Source organism: Penicillium solitum (assembly GCF_028829755.1).
Source record: "Penicillium solitum strain IBT 25940 chromosome Unknown utg000004l_segment0_segment0, whole genome shotgun sequence".
Lineage (NCBI taxonomy): Eukaryota > Fungi > Ascomycota > Eurotiomycetes > Eurotiales > Aspergillaceae > Penicillium > Penicillium solitum.
In genome coordinates, this window is record NW_027072124.1 from 56,278 (window position 1) to 74,546 (window position 18,269).

Consider the following 18,269-nt stretch of genomic DNA (forward strand, 5'->3'; position numbering starts at 1 on the left):
AAGACGACGGCCAGGCATATCAATGCTGACAATGAACATGCCAGGGGAAGTAGTTTTCCTACGCGCCACAGCATCTTATTCAGGCTAAGCAGGACTGTGTAAGAACTATTACGGTAAATGCTTTCTCTACGGCAGACTGGCAAATAAAGGGAGACGTTGTGTTATTTATCAAATGTAGATCCCTCATCAGGTTTACAAAATGAGGTGGAAGTGCCCCGTATTTTTGCGTGCCGTTGCAAAGGGACTCTCTTAACGTTAGGAAATATTTCCTTTTTGGCCAAGTTTTAGTAAATCCGATTGACCCAGCAAAAATATTGCCTTCCCCAATTATCTCCCGTGCGCAGATATATCACCACCCATCGGTAATATGATGGCAAGCTCTCCGTCAACACATTTGCTGAAAGTTGATCCCAACCTTTTAGTTGCAATTATAAGCATAACTGAGGCACCTTTTGATCCTAGAATATTTAAGTACCCTATCCGCTCTCACGGATAGTCTCAGGCATACTTTGCTCACTTCGTTTCAAAATGCCAGGTTTGACTCAGCGCCAGGTCGAAGACGAGGAGGGTAAACTGTTTGCCTATCGTGAAAGACGTTTCGAGATGACTGCACGTGTTGATATTTCTCGCATCAAATTCGATAAAACATTCAAACGGCAAATGGACGATCGCCAGAATATCCTTCGGCTTGAACGAATCATGGACACTCAGGGGTGCCAGCGACTCATGAAGGAATGTCATGTGCCAGTCCTGGTTCTAAGAGCTGATTGGGAACATCGAGTTAGACCACGGATAATAGACGGACAGCTTCACCAGTTGGACGTCGATATCGACTATAGGCTCCGCGGACAGGACCACGAAAACCTGATCACTGCGGCTCGGAACAAGCTCGGCCCTGGCAATCAATGGTGGATGGTGGATGTCTATGTAACAGAGCAAATCCGTGCGTAAAGTGGCCAAACCCAGCTTTTCCCCATGTTTCTCACCTTACTGTTTTAAAGCTAGCGAGGAGCTCTTACAAAAAGAGTTTGTTCGCTCACTCCAGGAACGGTTCCCGAATGATCACAGACCACCGGATGGGCTGATTTATCAACGAATTCGATATTATGAAGGATACATGGATGGCCCTATAAACAGGGCCGCAGCAAACCATTGGTGGGCAATTCTGGAAAGGGCTCCTCGAAGCAAAAAGGGCAAATATCTGCGAACATTTTTCAAGCACCCAACCTTACCCGAAGCCTTTGATGAGCTGCTTCCTATAGCTGGTATCTGGGAAGGCATGCGGATCGGTTTACTCCACAAGCTGGTGGCAATGCGGTGCGATGAGGTAAGATATGCTTGCTTTGAGGCAGATCTCGGTGCTTTAAGATCCATGTTTTACTGACAGAGTAAAATAAAGCCTCTTCTGTGCTATTTGAACCACATCAAAAAAACCTTCTTTACTCTGATGGGAGATAGGGATGATCTTTTGGCTCAATTGGATGGAGTGACCGTTAAGTTGTTAAAGTCTCGGGTGCCTAAGGTCTCTGTTCGAGACTTGGGATTTTTGCAAGACCAAATGTCAAAGGGGGAGTTGTTCCCTGATATTGAAGATCCTCGGGACCGTTTTGACATCTGGGAACGATTGCAAAATATTGGGTATCCTATCCCGACATTGGAGACATTTTTCAAAGACAGGCTCAACCTCGAGGTCGGCCGGAATGTACTACAGCAACTTTACATTCCCGATCCTCAGCGAAAAGTAACAGTCGACGTGGGACTCGGCGAACAATATAGAACCAGTGTCCCTCTTTTGACCTCAGATCGACAGCATATGATTCGGGGGGAACTTTATGAGTTCTGGCGTTTCAGCTTTCAGTACGGATTCGAGATGGTGGATCACAAGCGTCTTGTGTCGCGGATAAAAGCTGGGTCCCAACGCGCGTCGAGACCTGGCTTGTCTGACAGATCAAACATGGCAGAACGACGGAACCTGTGGCAACATCTGTTTCGACTTGCCAGGGACAAGAACTTTAACATCCCTTTTACGGATGAACTCCATGCTCAGCCAGCGGAATTACCTCTCCTCACACCATGTGACTACCCTGAAAGTGTTGAAGAAGATTTACCGGTGGACAGACGATATGGAAAGCCATATACAGATACAGTGGAAGCGGATCAGTTTGCACTTTCACAGGAGGCACTGGAACAACCTTGGAGCTCTTCCCAAGTCACTGCAGTATTTGTTCGGCGATCAGTGTTTCTGGCCTTTTTCCGCTACCTCAAACCGGTTCCTGACAGCCAATTCGTTGCTGGCAATGGCCCTGAAGCAAACAATATCTCTCCAACAGAATCATCGACAAGTGGGAACACGAACTCGGATGAAATGATTCCAAGTTCGGTTATTGCACCTCAGGAAAATACAGTGCCTTTGCTCCCCGTATTTTCTGCTCAAGATTTTGATCCCACATTTGCCTCTCCGGTTATGAATATTCAGCAGCCCTATTGCTTTGAAATGAAATTCATTTTCCCTGGAGAGCCCGAAAAGCTCGTACAGCTACCGAATGACCAATCCGCTTTAAGTATATTTTTCGAAGGATTTGCAAGACATAATTTCTACGTATATTCTCCGGATAATCCAGCACGGGGAATCAATGAGAGAGAGTGTTATTCAATTTACTTTAGGAACCCGTTCTTACGTTTGCATGCCGAGTTCTTAGGAGTGGATTATTTCGAAACACTGTTATACCCGTCGACAGAGCCAGAGGAAACAAGGCTACGCAAAAGGCGACGTACGGATGGTTTGAATGAAATTATTGATGCCAAGATATGGTTGAATCAGAGGCTTAACGAGCTGGTCCAGGACAATGGTGCATATCAATTACAAATTCAAATCCCGGAAGATGAAGATATAGAATACTAGAGTATATGACTAGCTTGGGAAAGTCTAGGAGATGATTCAAGTGTCACGTTCGCTTAAACCCGGCCTTTTATAGCAATCTATTCTGGTAATTACAGTTCAAGGCTCTTGTATATCTAGTGGGTCTGCCCGGAGATAAGTGCTACGAATCAAACAGCAGAAATGAAGGCCAGATACCGAAGATAAGTAATGGGGAGGACAGAAATTTGCCAAGAACCTACAAGCAAATAAAGAGTACCATGAAGATTTGTTGCTCTGTGGTGCGACATGATTAGGATGCAAGTAATAAATTGTTGGCTTCCAAGTGGACAAAAATTGACTCTATGGTGGAGACCATAAACCCAGGAGAGATAATGGCCCGCTAAGATGGGCATGCAAGGACAATTCAATTTAGTGGATGGCTGGACAACCCCTAAAATTGCCAGAGAAAGGTAAATTAGCACTAGCTCTAACAACGGGGTCAGACCGATGATCTCACAATTGGGAAGTTATATCTGAACCATCTGCAGGGCCTGGCCAAACCGAAGGGCAGAATTGGCAATTAAAGCGATATACTGGTTGTCTTCAGGAGCGAGTGAGTCTAGCACACGAAGTGCCCGGTCAAGGAGTTCTCAATTACGGATGTTTCCTCAACGGCCTCGAGATACTCAGGTGTCAATGTACGAGCCATTCCTCGAGATACGGCAAGTTCACTGCTTCTAGGGGTGAAGGAGGAATATCAAGTAAAAGGATGGTAGGTATTTCTTTGAGAGACCAGTCCATTCTGAGCTCGTTAGAACGATCTTCGAAAACAGCCTCTGTTTTCCGAAGCCACGCCGATATCTCCATGACCCACCCGAGCTGGCGTTCAGCCGAGCCTTCACCGCAAATTCAAAGGCTTCATACTCAGTACCTTTACTATGTGCAGCCAACAGAGTCATCTCTTCACATCCTTGCTTTCACTATCCTGTAGCCCCAAAGAGTAGTACTGCGTATTTTTGAGACTATTTGAGTTAGATTACTGAGGACGGAATCATCTGGGAAAAGAACAGGAATGTGGAGTCTACCAACATCATTAGACCGTGTTGTGATATGAGGCAAGTGCCGATCATGATTCATGAACAAAGCCGCACCATCAGAACTAATTCCCCAGGTGACTATACGAAGAAGCAAGTTGATTTCCAATCAACTTGGAGCTCATGCTGTATATAGCCTCACGCGATTAAATATTATTCCTCTGAACTAGAACAGACCGATCCTCATAGAGCCCACTCAGTAGACAAATGGGAAGAGGTCTGACAGAAATAGACGTGTACGACAATGTATGTAAAATTGACATATGTAAAATTCACTAACTAAATAAATTGACAAAGTCCTCTCTTTTCCCAATCTGTGCGGACATAGCTGATTAAGCAATGTATGTAGTTTTGTATGGTACCGTTATCATGACGGTCCATTGATTTTCCGGTTTGTATTGACTTGGTAATTTCTACCATGTATCATGCATGGTACTCGACAAGGTCAATAAATAAAAGCGAAGATCAGAGATTGCGCTACAATTATTTTGAGTTCGCGATTTCTTTACTTCAAGGGAATTTGCAGGAAGCATTTTGCACGCGAATTCAGAGTAGGACTAGCCGTCAGCAACAGCGATTACAGTGCACCGCAAAAATGTTCTATCACCCCCTCTGCTACTGCCTTCATGAACAGCTACACCGCCTTTTGGATTTGCTATACCGCCTGGTATCCTTAGTCTTTTATTAGTCGATATTTGTCCAGCAGAATAATAACTCGCGCAGGCACGTGACTCCATTCTTCGTCGTCGCCCCGCCAATTCTGATATAGTAATTGGTGTCTTGTGTCGTATGACCCACAATGCCAAATGTGTAATAGTTCGCAATTTGGCAGGTATCGAAGAGCTTTTGCGCAGGCGAAACAAGATCGCCACACTTGATAGCAATTTGGGCAGTGTTCTGTAGTAATTATCGTAAGCCAGCTAATCTAAGTACGGGAATAAGGTTCGTCATACATAGTTGCAAAAGAAAAGACCACATTGGTTCAAGTAGGACACTCGAGCGCATTAGTTTGGCTCTGCAGCGCACATCTTTTTCTGCTCGATCTGAAGATGCTTAATGTTTTCGGCAGTGGGGCCCACAAACGCGATTCCATTCGTGAAGTTGCATTCCAGAAGGGCCTCAGTCGAATAAGTAAATCGTACGAAAGAGGGAGGGGCTAAATAACATACATCACGTCTTTTGGTAGAGACACCTTTTGGAGGAGCCGGCGCGGGGAAATTTGGGTACTCTAAAATCTGTAGTTTTCTCTGAGTACTGCCAAAATAGCCAAAGTGTCTATGCTCATTACCTTTCCTACAAACATGTCGTTTTGAATGCGATTCGCATTAATTGTTGAGCCACCGACCTAGAAGATCAGCAAATGAAGTGCATACTTTCTTTCGCTGAACTAACAGCTTGTAGAATAAACACGCAGAATAAGAGAAGGCTTTGTGCACGGGCCATGATGGGAAAAAAGGAGAATGTAGACACAATTACAGGAGCACCACTGGACGTCTTTATAACACCCTGATATTTCCAAGCTACTATAATGATCCTTGTACAAATTCTTCTAAATTGACGCAGGATCGTAGAGGTGCAAAAAGCTGAGGGTTGGTCAACCTGCGTCCCTGTGGTATGTTTCTGGTGGCATTTAACATGGGAACATACTAGCCATGTTAAATATGATGCTCTTGGCTGTATATTGGAGGCATGGCCATGGTCGTCCAACACATTTCGGGCGTTGAGCAAGCCATCACAATTCCCGCAACTTTCTTATGTGTTTCCGTCCCAGGACCGGTTAACCATCTTGGCATTCTTTTGGACAACGGGTCCTTTCCAAATATAAAAAGTATATGAGGCAGGATTCCTCCAGCATTAGACATTGAATAGACATTAAATTGAAGGGTCAAACCCACTACCAGTCACCAAGTTCAACTCTTTGGACATGTCTGGTCGCCTTTTAATTCTGGCATTCGCCACCATAGCAAGTGCAACGTTTCACATCAAGCAGTTCGCTGGAAATACTTGCAATCTGCTCGATATTTGGAATCAGGCCACCAATACCAGCAGCTCAGTCCAATATGTTCAGAAAGAGAATGAGCAGACACTGTTGCTGTCTCATGACTGCCAAGCCGGTCTTGAATCAATTTTAACGAAATGTGAGTATCTGTCGTACGCATTGTACCGGAAACTGAATATCTAACAATCCCCAGGTTTGGACAGTTCGGGACTCAAATGTACCGAACTGCTTCTCTCAATTGCGGAAAGGCCGCCTGAAGACAAAGCCATACCTGGAGGGATTTTGTCAAAGAGGTTAAATTCTGACCAATCGTGTTCTATGAGCTGTCCATGCGCTGTACCCGACTTGCCCATTGCAACCATTTCAGGCAGTGCTACCAGTACGAGCGCCGCATCCAGTACATTTACTTCCACCCCCATTGCCGGCATGGCATTGGGCACCAGAGTCATCTGGTAGCTATATCCAGACTAGTGGCCCACTAAAAGGTTTGCAATCACCAATAGCCCGACTTTGCTTAATAAAGTAAGTCTCCCTTACGTTGGTAAGACAAGTTTACTTCTACTGACGGCAATATTGTCAGGCAATCGGAGTTTTATACAGGTGGCAAATGTAGATGCTTCAATGGTGAGACGGTTGACTACTCTGCGACTGCATGTGAGGTTAAGTTTTGAGATGTAACCATCCAAGGGAGACTCTCCTGGACAAATCATTAGCAACAAATTGCAAATAAGCGTACTGCTATGGATAATTTCAGCCGATCATCTGCCATGAAAGTGTCACCTGTGAGGTAAGATGTATGGCAGTAAAATAGAGTGATTTATTATTTCAGGTCACCCAGTGCCCCTGTTATTGGTTTCATCCGCAAAAGAGTAAGTGTAGGTAATGCACAGCACCTAGATTTTCAATTTCCTAGTAGTCTCAGTAAACGTTGCCGCATGATATTGGTTTGGAGTAGCTGCTTCTCCACAATTATGATGTTGGGACAGGAATGAAGTATCACCCGGGATGTCAAGAATCTTGACTGAGGATTAAGAGAATAAATAGCGCAGTAACGATTAGAAGTTGTGTATCCTAGGCTGTATATGTACTTCCTCTGTTCAAAGAGGGCAATGTCTAAAGTACTTCCAATTCAGGGAACATCGTTTTATTGGTCAAGACACCCGGATTTGGAGAAAGCAGCGATGTGTTCAGTTCTTGATTTGCATGTTTCTCTCATCGGTATTTTCCCAGTTGCTTTTATCTGGATTTACTTGCCATTTGCCTTCTAAGTAACATTGGTATACGACCACTGCGTTTACTATACCACGCAACTACTATTCTGCTGCCTCATAGCGTATAATATGGGGTAACCTGACCATACACCATCAAACAATACAGTAAATTCAACGTCCATTCTTCTGCGCCTTGAAAGACTGAGCTCCTACGCGAGGCTTGGATATTATCAAAGCGCATGCGGTGACGAGGCGAAGGAACTTACTAGGATCAAAGACAAACTGATGTGTCTACATTTCTACTGTGATTGATAGTTGACCCAATTGAAAGAAAATGTTTAAATTTCTGTGCCTTGATCATTTTTGGGGGGAATAACATGTATTCATGGCAAGGGGATTTGTTTCCGCGGTTTTTTTACTCGTCAGGCCGACCTTGACACCCATTTATTGACCAAAAAGGCTCCTATTTTCAATAACTCCATGTTTTCTTTGATCAGCAGCTTTTCTTTAAGTTCCTCAGGAACAAAATTTATTAACATGGGAAGGGCCCGAATCATCTGGTTGTATTTTGGGTGTGCAGTCGCTATCTCGTGTAGGAAGGTTTCTCCACCGCCGAACAAATCACTGTGGTCTTTGACGTGGTTTTTCAGAAATTGCAGATGTGCTTTGCAGAGCTTTTCGGTTATCTTTCGTGCGCCACGATAAGTGCGTGGGCCCAGCTTCATCACCTTGTGACAGGCTAAGGCCCTGTGCTTGAACGAGGCTGGTAGAACAGAGAGACTGGCTTTGGATTGGTATTTATCAAGTGAGAACCTTCGCACCCTGTTTCGCTTGCTGAAGTTCTCCGTACTTTTTTCGCCATTACTATGTACAGTTGATGTTGTTTTTACTTCATTTTGGAACCCCGGAGACGTTATTTCAGGGCCTTTTTGCTTCGATAAGTCGCCGGGTTTGTGTGGGGTATAGGAGTCGTTGTCACTCTTCGTCTGCTTGGGCAGTAAAAGTGGAGTACGCAAACCACAGAATGCCAGAGGTGACTCAGTTGTCGCAACAGAAGGCAAGAGAATAGAAGTTGTTTGGTTTTCACTTTCTTGCTTTGATGGAACAATATCCATGATTTGGATACAAAGTTTTACCTCCAACTGAGTCTCACTGCGGATGGCACTTGGGCAATGCGAGCTGAATCAGGCTGCAATTGCTTATCAATTCTAGAATGTGCTGTCGCTTGATTGACATAAGGTTTCACAGAGCGTTGCTATGATGGCTTTTCAGAATAAGGCTTCTTTTCAGATAAAATTCTAAAATAGGGAAACGAAGACGGACGTTGACCTTTATAGTTCCTTGGAAGGGATGTGGGGATTAAATATTGGATAAAAGCTCATACCTGCGTGTTGACGAAAAGCCTCACAAATATGTTCCGACTGAGCATGGTCCCTCGAATAATGTTGTTGCGGTCGTTTTGAAACGGAGGGAACTTTTTTTTATCGAAAGAGGGTTAAACGTCACATACAATAGGACGTCTCCTAGTCTCTCACCCGGTATGTACCCATGAACGGATGTCACCGCTGCGAACGGGGTAGATCATTGCCTACTAATGACGCGTACCTAGAAGGCTACATGGCAAACGTCGGCATTTTCATGATTCGCGACCTCGTTTTGCAGGTATGTACTTGTTTTTAATTCATGATCACTTTCGGGCTTCTGTTGCGAGTTAACTGAGAATCTCAAATTCGAGCAAAATCATGTTTCTTTGCTCGAGAGTCGAGATTAGGCCTCGCCAATACCCGCCCACCGCCCAAACCCGCCCGCGAAAACCCAGCCCATGGGCCGGGTTGGGTCTTAGTCAGCAAACCCGTGGGCGGGTTGTCATCCGCGAAACCCAACCCAAGACCCAAATGGGTACCCGCGATTACCCAAAAAAGCAAAAAAAGCTGACTGATCATTTTACACTAAGTTATGCAGTAATTTTCGATTATCTAATTGTTTCGATGGCGTAACTACTAGCTTCTAGCTGTGAATATTTGGAAAGGAACATGAAGGGCTTGAAAAAATCAAATTGGATAATTATAAAGACTAGTATACCTCGTAACCTCGCAGTCTGCTGGAGGGCATTGTTACCCGACCAGAAGATCTCTTCTGGCTTCTATCACTCAATTGCATGATTGGAGGCGGAAGTAAATCTGCTTCGTCGTAATCAACCACGTCTTCCTCCATACTCTCTTCTTGTTGTTCAGGTTCGTGAATATGTCTGTGTATAGAGCTCCGGCCGGTCTCTACCACCGTACACTGCACTTGGTATGTCTCCTCTGGCTCAGAGTTACCCTCGAGATTCTCGCTCTCTTCAATCTCCTCATTGTCGCTGATCGGCTCTGCATCCTCTTCGATTGCCTTCAACGCTTCATCCTCTTCAAGTGCCTCTTGGCTCTCGCTCTCCAACGGTTTCTCCAGACGAATCAATTGCTGTCCCTCTAGTGTGAGCTTTTCTGAGCACATGTACATCATCAAGTCTTGAATGGTCCCTTCGTGAAGAGACCCTCGGCGATAATGACAAATGTCTCGTGCGCTATTGAAGAGCCTTTCTACACCCGCGCCGGTGGCAGGGACTGAAAGCAAGTCTCGTGCGAGCCGAGACAGCACTGGGAATTCGCGCTCGTGTTCTTTCCAATAAAGTCGCGGCGACACAGGGACATTGGCTATTCGAGGTCAGTCAGTTGTTCCAGTGTGTTGTACTGATTGCTCGTGCCTTCGCGAAGATACTGGTCCACTTCGTCATACTCTACTCCTTCATGGAAAATCGATGCACCAGGTGGCTCGAGTAGCCGATCAAGCTCTGTGCTATGCGAATTGGAAGATCGCTGGACCGTACGGAATAGCAACTCGGGGTTCTGCTGCTGATACTGTGTGAAAGATGCTCTCAAATATTCACAGTACCTTTTTGACGTATCTTCATGGCAAGTTGAGTACTCTCGATCATCAAAAGCACTCAGTTTATACTGAGGGGCAAGTAATGTTCCAGTGCCATAGAGAAAACCGTGGTCGCGGTAGGTTTTTTCGTAGTACTCTTTCAGCTTCTGCCTCGCCACAAGCAACGCGCCATACATGTCTTTCTTCCAGGGTGTTGTCTTTCTCTTCAATCTTCGATTCGACCGTTCGATATGCTCCAGTAGTTTCCTATACACAAGGAACACACTATGGATTGTGACGTCTCTGGTCTTCATCAGAGCCATGGTGAACTGAAAAAACGGTTTGGTCAAATGAACGAGGTAGTCAATTTGCCTCCATTCAACGTCGGTAACCTTGAGCTGCGAGTATTCATGATCACAGCAGTATTTGTCGATTACATTTCTCAGCCGGCGTGCTCGGCGAAGCATCAAAAAAGTTGAATTCCAGCGTGTCTGAACGTCATGTAACGGAAAAAGCCGAGTACCACCTGATTGGAGGCATAAAAAAGCATCACGCCGTTGTGGGCTTGCGTTGACAAAGATCGCAAAGGATCGAATCTAATGCTGTCAGTGCTCTGAGTCTATTGAAAAAGTGAATATCTTGGCTCACCTTTGTCAGTGTATGAGCCACGTCTCCATAATTGATCGAATCCTTCAACCCGTGCGCTTGGGTGTCGGACCAAAAGGCTCTGACTTCTTTATTCTTAGGTGCTGCCCTGATATGTCCTAGTAGCTGTTTCAGGCAAAGCTGGATCACATGAGCCATGCAGGGAACCCGGACTATTGATTCCCTGGAGCTAATAGCTCCGATAGAGAGCAGTCTCTCTTGCAAGGCGCGTATCATGGTGTCGTTGTTGGTAGCGTTGTCTGTAGTAACGCTAAAAATACGATCGAGAAGTTTTCGTTCCTCCAGTAACCGGTGCAAAACATCACTAAGGTTGTTGCCTGTATGAGGACCGTGCAACGGCTCAAAGCCGAGGAGCATTTCCCTATAGTTCCAATCTTTGTCGATGAAATAAACCGTGATTGCCATGAATGCCTGCTGAAATGGACTGGTCCAACAATCTAAAGCGAGGGAAACCTTGGCATCTTCAGGCAGATCTTGTAACTGTAACTCTTGCTGGCAATTGACTGCATCCCGGAGCCGTCTCCGCAGGGTCTTCGCTGACGGGAGTTCCAATTCTCCGGGACCAGAATATAAAAGGCTGAGTAGCCTCTGAAACACCGGGTTCTCCACCGTCTGGAAAGGCAAACGAAGACACGTAATTGTCTTCAATATCTGCTCCTCGATTTGAAATGTTGTCACTCTGTGGACACTGGGTGAGTCTCTCGTGAAATGGTTCTGCAAAGAATCCGAAATCAATGACTGATTAAATCCCTTTTTCTTCCCTTTACGACAAGTATTAGACTTTTTGTGTCTACTCATGGCGCTTGTCCCATTCCCCTTATACTGTGGATGATCAAGCACAGTGAGACAAGCCTGGCAGATGACTCGAGGACGCCCAGAATCAATATCAGCCACCTGGTCAAAGTGTTTCCACACATCAGCGTGACGCGATCCGGTGGACCATTTGATCTGGGATTGGCCTTCTCCGTTCAGCTTTTGGCCGTACTCTGTTTCCTTCCACCATTCAAGAAACTCTGTCTCTAGATGCGACTCGTACGCAATCCATTTCTTTCTGTGCTGAGGTCCCACACGTCGGAGTGTCGCTGGAGGTCTTCGAGTAGTTATGTCGTAGGTTTTGCGGGGTCCTGTCAAAGGCTGCGGTCCATCTTAGTATACATGTAGGTAGCGCCGCAACACTCAGAGGCTAGTGGAAGGGACCATTTTCTTACAGAGGATTGAATGTCAGAATCCAAGAAGCCGTCAGATGACGGCTCAATGGAGAGCAGTGGACTGAAAGGCCGATGTATTGATCGCGATGATGAGGAAGAAGACGCCATACTGAAGTAAAAGGCCACTGGTATTGGAAGATGGGGATTTTTTTCATCTTGAGTACTTGATTGTGGATTTTGTTCCAGTCGCGTCGTGCGTTTGGATCTATCTATTCCTGAGTCGCGTAAAACCCGCGGGTACCCAAAACCCAACCCAACCCAACCCAACCCGCCCGGAGATGAATACGACTTTGGGAGGACACTGAGAAGGTCCAAATCACTGATTTTAAATGATCGAACTAAAGATAATATTTTTGAGCTCACTCGAAAGATTCTCAATTGATGAATTTACATAAAATCATCAATGTGGCCTGTAATCCTTTCAGATGTGTAAAGCAGGGCGATGGGGGCAGTGATCTACATGTAGAGAATATATATTTCCAGGTCGATGGCGTTGATTGTTTCAGTGTAATATCCACTCAAAAGCGTGACAGAAATAAATGACCAAAATTACACCAGATGACTAATCAAGTTTATCCACGATTTATGCATGTTTTTGGGTATTTTGGGCAACCCGCGGGTACCCGCCAAGAACCCATGGGCGGGTTCATCAAGGCCAAAACCCGCGGTGGGTTGCCCATGGGCGGGTAAGGAAATTGAAAACCCAACCCAAACCCGCGTTTGGCGAGGTCTAGTCGAGATACGGGGGCTCCACGTGATCCTCATTGCTCTTTGTATTTAGTCGCTACTGTACCCTACCTCAGAGAAGTTGTGACATGGTCTCTAGTACACGGAGCCAGCTCCAAGGCATTATGGCATCCTATCTTGCATATACAAGCTAGATTGCCTTTACCCCCTAAAGAGAATAGGCAATGAATATGTCGTCTTATCCTGCTTCCAAGCATCGCCTAGGGCTTTGGCCGTACTAGCAAGACCTAGTTCTACTTGATACGCTCAAGAATATCGTCAATACAAAGAATCATGAACTCAAAGCCTTCTACTAGACAGTTCGGGGTCAATGTACCAGCCTCTTTACGGGATAAAATGGAAACGGGCACGCGTATCCCCTAGCTTACAGATTTGGATCGCCAGGCAAGACTAGGGTTTTTAATAATCGAAACTACATTCGGAAATTCATTGTGCTCAATTCAACTTGCTTTTCATTTCTACCATTCTTAGGTTCGCTCGCTCAGTGTTTTGTGCCAGTATTTTAATTTTCTCTCGTAGATTGCAGAATTTAGTCTCTCAAACCGAACAGTTTCACCCACCTGGCTATGCCTATTCTAAACCATTTACCCGAGGACGTCACCGGAGCCACTAAGATTCTCCTAGCGGGGCTGCAGGGCGGAAAGCTCGCCGTTGCTTATGGAAAGCCCGCCCTCTAAAAGTCCGTTACCGTGACAGTTCAGGTTAATATACAACTGCATACACACAGAGAGTATTTCTATGCTAAGATACAATAGGTAGCAGGATGGAGCACTCAGAATCCTGTTCTAGCTGCATGTGTGGTCGTAGGCGCTAGTGGTGTTGTGGTTTTCGCTGCTCCTGGCCTCGCATCGGCCCCAGTTTTATCGAGTATGGGGAAGGCCAAGTTTCGACAAACTAGGGGCGAAGTCATCTTAAATTCCTTGTATTTCGCTCATACAGCATTTCGCCCCCATCTTAAATAGTTCTCATGAATAGGCCGAGAATCGCGAGACTTCCATATTTTCAGAAACATGTGGGTTTTTTGCAGCAGCACAGTCCGCTTTTGGATGGATAATCAAACCCGTGCTCTTTCTAGACTTACGAGCTCGCTTAAAGCAAAACCGATGCAAACAAAAAATGGCTACAACGAGCAAGCTGCCACCAGATACAGTTCCAAGAATTAAACCCACAGTATGGCTTGAGAGAGCCCGAGATGCTCCAGTATTGCCCATTGTCAATTGCTCAGTTGTGGATTTTGTGGCGGTCATAGTGGTCGGCTCTTTGTTGGTTGGATCCGTAATCGGGTTTATGGTGGTTGGATTGGGCTTGAAAAAGTCTAGATTGCTTGATTCAGGCCCTTCTTTCATGGTTTGACTTGACTGAAAACCACGAAAACTTTTGACAGAGTCTGATGTAAGTTTCAGGGTCCCGGTCATATAACTGCCAATGTTCTTTGGTCTCGATTGTGAAGCCTCATCTTGAATTTCCTGAGGAGTGTCTCCACTGTAATCCACTGACGTTTGGGCAGGAAAGCTTTGGGGGACCGAGTTTGAAGGTGAAGGGATTAACAAAATAGCCGGATGCGGTAGATACGACGTGGTTGGGCTAGAGGGAAAGTACAAGGTAAAATCAGACCTTCCTGTGGGGTCATGACTAAAATCAATCGTGAGTTCTGTAGAGTCCAATATGGTTTGACCGCTGATTGCGGAATGGGTGATATCGGTCTTGACCAGACTGTTGAGGGACAAAGAGGCATGAGGACTCTGTAAACTATGGATTACAAGTTCGTTGCTACCTAACCCATCGTTAATCTCAACATGTCCTGGTGTAGGCTTGGTTGTACCGCTGGTGTCCGACCAATCGAGGATGAGAGTGTCTGTGGCTGGCCCTGAGAGATGCAGTTGAAGTGGCGAGCTCCAGTCGAGATTTTGAGCCGTTTGGCTTAAACTTAGGGTAGTCGATTGTAGGATATTTGACGTTAGATAATGCCATTCTGCGCCGCGTCCCGGGCTACTTTTCGACGCGTGAGTTTCTGACGTAGAGGTTGGATCAGACAATGTTCGCAGTTGTTGGCTATGACAAAGGTTTCAACAATCAAACCACACTCTTTCAATACATGTCAAACTGACCTTGATAGGCTAATGCCTTTGGAATGAGTTCTTGGGGCTCCAGATTCAAAATTGCCTCCTAGCATTGTTTGACTGGTAGATTTATGCTAAAAGTATGAACTCTTCAAAACAACTTGTCAAAGCTAATTAATTATAAAGTCACGAAAAGCGGGTCTCTAAATAGTGTCAAAAAATAAAATTTATGCAAACTAAACAAGGTTTTTGTCGCTTCCGCTTTCCACTAATAATATCAATGTGACGAATGGCTCCGTCGAAGATTGAGGGTTCAAGTTTCCACTTGGATTAGAAGCCTTATATCTCCTTCTGTCGCTCAATTATTGCATTTAATATATTGATGCCTCAAAAAGGCGCCGGGTGGTCACCGAAACTCGTACCTATAAACCAGCTTTATTCAATATTGTTTCTCACAGCACAAGACAATATACCTCAAATTCTTGTAGCAAGAATATTTCTTAAGTAGCAAATCAATTCACCGTTCATCTTACGCCCTCAGTTGGTGGTCCAATGTGTGCAAATCATCCATTCTTTTAGAAAAAAGAACCCGCCACACTCTCCTCCAAACTTCTTGTCTAAGCTCCGTTATACTTTCAAAAGATTATTCTTTGTACAGTAATGGGAAAAAGAGCCAATTGGGGTCTTTGGAGTCGGTGTTGATTAATCAACGTAAGCCCATCATCAACCGCCCTTGGTTTACATCTAGCCGCAATCTTTAGAAATGTCGGTGGGTACTATTGGTACTATTTACTTGATTTTGTCTTGAATTGAATGTAAGCCTCACCGGTCTTTGCACTCTCACACATGGCTGTATCCTTTTCTCGAAGGTTTGCTTTTACTCGTGACCCTCAGAGCTCACCGTCTGGCGCCTTTGGTCCACTCTAACATCTTACCTTTGAATTACTTGAAGATTGGTAAGGATTTTGTATGAATCAATAATGTTTAAGAATTCAAAGCAGCTCCAGATCCTCCCGGTCGATTGAAATTGGCACACTGTCTGCTGATTCCCAAGAATACCACAAAACAAGATACTGAACATTTTGCTGGCCATCTTGGTCTGTGAACCTTTGTCCGATGGCCTTGATCGGTATCATTACCCTCTAGTTTCTTCATTAGTTACATTATCAGCATCTAGGCCCGAGAGAATTTACCTCCTTGGCTAGATAGCCGGCTTCGCCATCAAGAGACTCAATATCAGGATCCTCTGAGGCAGATGAAATACTCTGAGAGTCTGATATAGACTCTGTGTCATCTACGATGAAGTCTCTGTCTTCGCTCGTCTCTGAGGATACATACTCTGATGTCGTTCCGGATACCACAGTAGACGTGTTGCTTTGGCTATCGCTATAGTTTGCACCGAAGGGCAAAGACGAGGCATCACTTCCCGATGCTGACACGAGATCATCTGCCATTGCGTTTTGGGAATTTCGGACGAAGTCAACTTGGTTATCAAAATAGTGCATACTGTCTATACTTATACGGTAAAGCGAGTCAAGCCGCTGACATACAGAATCAGAATCAGCTGTAATGTGGGATTTGGCAAGTACGCCTGTTCAAGCCCTCATTTATGGCCGTCCGTTTTACATCACTATTGAAGCCCTCAAGGCATACCACACCATGCGGTTATCCAGTCATTGGGTCATTATAAATTGAAGGAAAGAAGTGATGCTAAATCCAGTGTCGATTTTTGAGGGTTATAGTTTGCGTTTTGGTTGTTATGTTGGATGAGTAAATGCTAGTTGAATACGTTAGGGGTTTTCTTCATAAGTTGTACATCTGGTCAAATACTGAGGTCCAAGGGTATCACAAGAATGAACTGGGAATTAACTGAAACAGGTTCCTTTCCTTGGCTTCTCGGCTATAAATATAATACAGCATTCGTTTGTATGACAATTTTAAAATGTTCCATTTGCCTTCTTTCCTCTCACCGTGAGACACATGGTTTATCCTTCTTTAAGCAAAAGAAACAGGAACCATGCTTTCTATAGCAGTCATTTGGTTTACCCTAACGTTGATTTCCTCTTTGGTCAGTGGCTTTCTTTTAGCTACTAGACCTAGTTAACTGATCTGTTCTAGACGTTCGGTCTTGCCATTCACCCTGCCGAGAATAAAGATATTGTCAGATACTCTGAATACACTCTCAAGACCTCCAGCATCCGAACTAATAGGATTGAAGCTACGTTCATTAAGCCTGCCCCAGAAAGAGAATATCTCCGGTGTAAGCTACGGTATGTCTCATTAAGACCCTGAATTGAATCGGCTTACCAAAGTCGTCAGTCCTTACCACCCAGCAATCTAAACGGTACCACATTCCACATCGACAGCATCACAAATCACATTAATTTCGAGAACCATATGATACCAAGATTACAGAGAAGTGCGAAACTAGCTTCACCGTTTTGCACACTGTTATTAATTCTGGGCCCCACTGCCAATGCACTAGTCGTGCGAATTAAGTACAAAACAATAAACATTGGGAGTAATGCAACTAGTGTATTACTGTATGTTGACTACCGTAATATTACAACACATTAACCAACCATGCCACTCAACTGGATGGATGCTTTTCAAAAGAACGACGGTAGAGAAAACCGACAACAAACTAACAACAGTATATTCCATTGAGGTGATATAGTTTGAATTTCATAGCACAGAGAGTATAAATAGATATAAAGAATGTGAGTGGGTGACAGAGAGGCCACGAGTTCAAAAATTAGACTGTCATTGTGGCAAGACTACCGAACGTATTTGGTTACTTAGCGAACTGGAGCCATGATAACACTATTGCTGGCCACAATTGATTCGCTACTAAGAAACTGGGGAATGAGATAGCACTTTCTACTAGTATTAGAGAACGCATAAATTCTCTAGTTCTCCCAGACCCTTCTTTTAAAAAGAGATTAGAAAATAGAGGAAGGAATGAAAATAGAAACCATTTGACGCCTGCTATACCCGGACCCCTATGAAGGAAATCCGTTCTGAAGCGTGTCCTAGAGCAATTGTGCTGTCTTTAATCGCCGAACAAGAAGGCCGAGACTCGGGAGGAAGCCATAATAATCTTTCGCCGTTCATTGTTATCCACTCCCGTCGCTGTATATACACCCCCAGATTCGCTTGAGGTAAATTAGAGGTATTATTGCCACACCTAGACTGAATATCGAGGGATCCCAGGTTTGTCGTTAAATATGAACTATCTTGAGAAAATTTGAGGTCAGTGACCACACCGTCGACGGTCACATTCTCATTTAGAGCGCCCGTCGCAGTGTCCCAGAGCCGGATTGTTTGGAACACCCGAACTGTCTCGTCATAAGAACCGGAAGCCAGCAGCCGGCCATCGGGCGAGAAGGCCACCGACACAACCGAATTTAAATGGCCTTCAATAGCCCGCTGGAGGGCACCTGTCGCGGTGTTCCAGAGCCGGACGCTAGCAGCTGGCCGTCGGGCGAGAAGGCCACCGAGGTAACCCATTTTGAAGGGC

General features: G+C 45.0%; 5 protein-coding genes across 5 annotated transcripts; 2 read left to right on the plus strand and 3 right to left on the minus strand.

Moving 5' to 3' along the window:
* Positions 1-528: 528 nt before the first annotated feature.
* Positions 529-2,902, plus strand: N7455_006028 (uncharacterized protein; the record flags this gene model as incomplete). The annotated part of the gene is made up of 3 exons (XM_065605197.1): positions 529-943; positions 1,002-1,327; positions 1,400-2,902. The coding sequence occupies 3 exons, from the start codon at positions 529-531 to the stop codon at positions 2,900-2,902; spliced, it is 2,244 nt and encodes a 747-aa protein (XP_065461051.1).
* Positions 2,903-5,878: 2,976 nt separating this feature from the next.
* N7455_006029 (uncharacterized protein) lies at positions 5,879-6,409 on the plus strand (the record flags this gene model as incomplete). The annotated part of the gene is made up of 2 exons (XM_065605198.1): positions 5,879-6,092; positions 6,147-6,409. The coding sequence occupies 2 exons, from the start codon at positions 5,879-5,881 to the stop codon at positions 6,407-6,409; spliced, it is 477 nt and encodes a 158-aa protein (XP_065461052.1).
* Positions 6,410-9,237: 2,828 nt separating this feature from the next.
* Positions 9,238-12,050, minus strand: N7455_006030 (uncharacterized protein; the record flags this gene model as incomplete). Its single annotated transcript, XM_065605199.1, has 4 exons — positions 9,238-9,857; positions 9,908-10,664; positions 10,717-11,868; positions 11,943-12,050. 4 exons carry the CDS (start codon positions 12,048-12,050, stop codon positions 9,238-9,240), a joined length of 2,637 nt encoding a protein of 878 aa, XP_065461053.1.
* Positions 12,051-15,741: 3,691 nt separating this feature from the next.
* Positions 15,742-16,203, minus strand: N7455_006031 (uncharacterized protein; the record flags this gene model as incomplete). Its single annotated transcript, XM_065605200.1, has 2 exons — positions 15,742-15,891; positions 15,943-16,203. The coding sequence occupies 2 exons, from the start codon at positions 16,201-16,203 to the stop codon at positions 15,742-15,744; spliced, it is 411 nt and encodes a 136-aa protein (XP_065461054.1).
* A 646-nt stretch (positions 16,204-16,849) lies between these two features.
* On the minus strand, positions 16,850-18,259 carry N7455_006032 (WD40 repeat domain-containing protein; the record flags this gene model as incomplete). Its single annotated transcript, XM_065605201.1, has 2 exons — positions 16,850-16,952; positions 17,937-18,259. 2 exons carry the CDS (start codon positions 18,257-18,259, stop codon positions 16,850-16,852), a joined length of 426 nt encoding a protein of 141 aa, XP_065461055.1.
* Between the last annotated feature and the right edge of the window lie 10 nt (positions 18,260-18,269).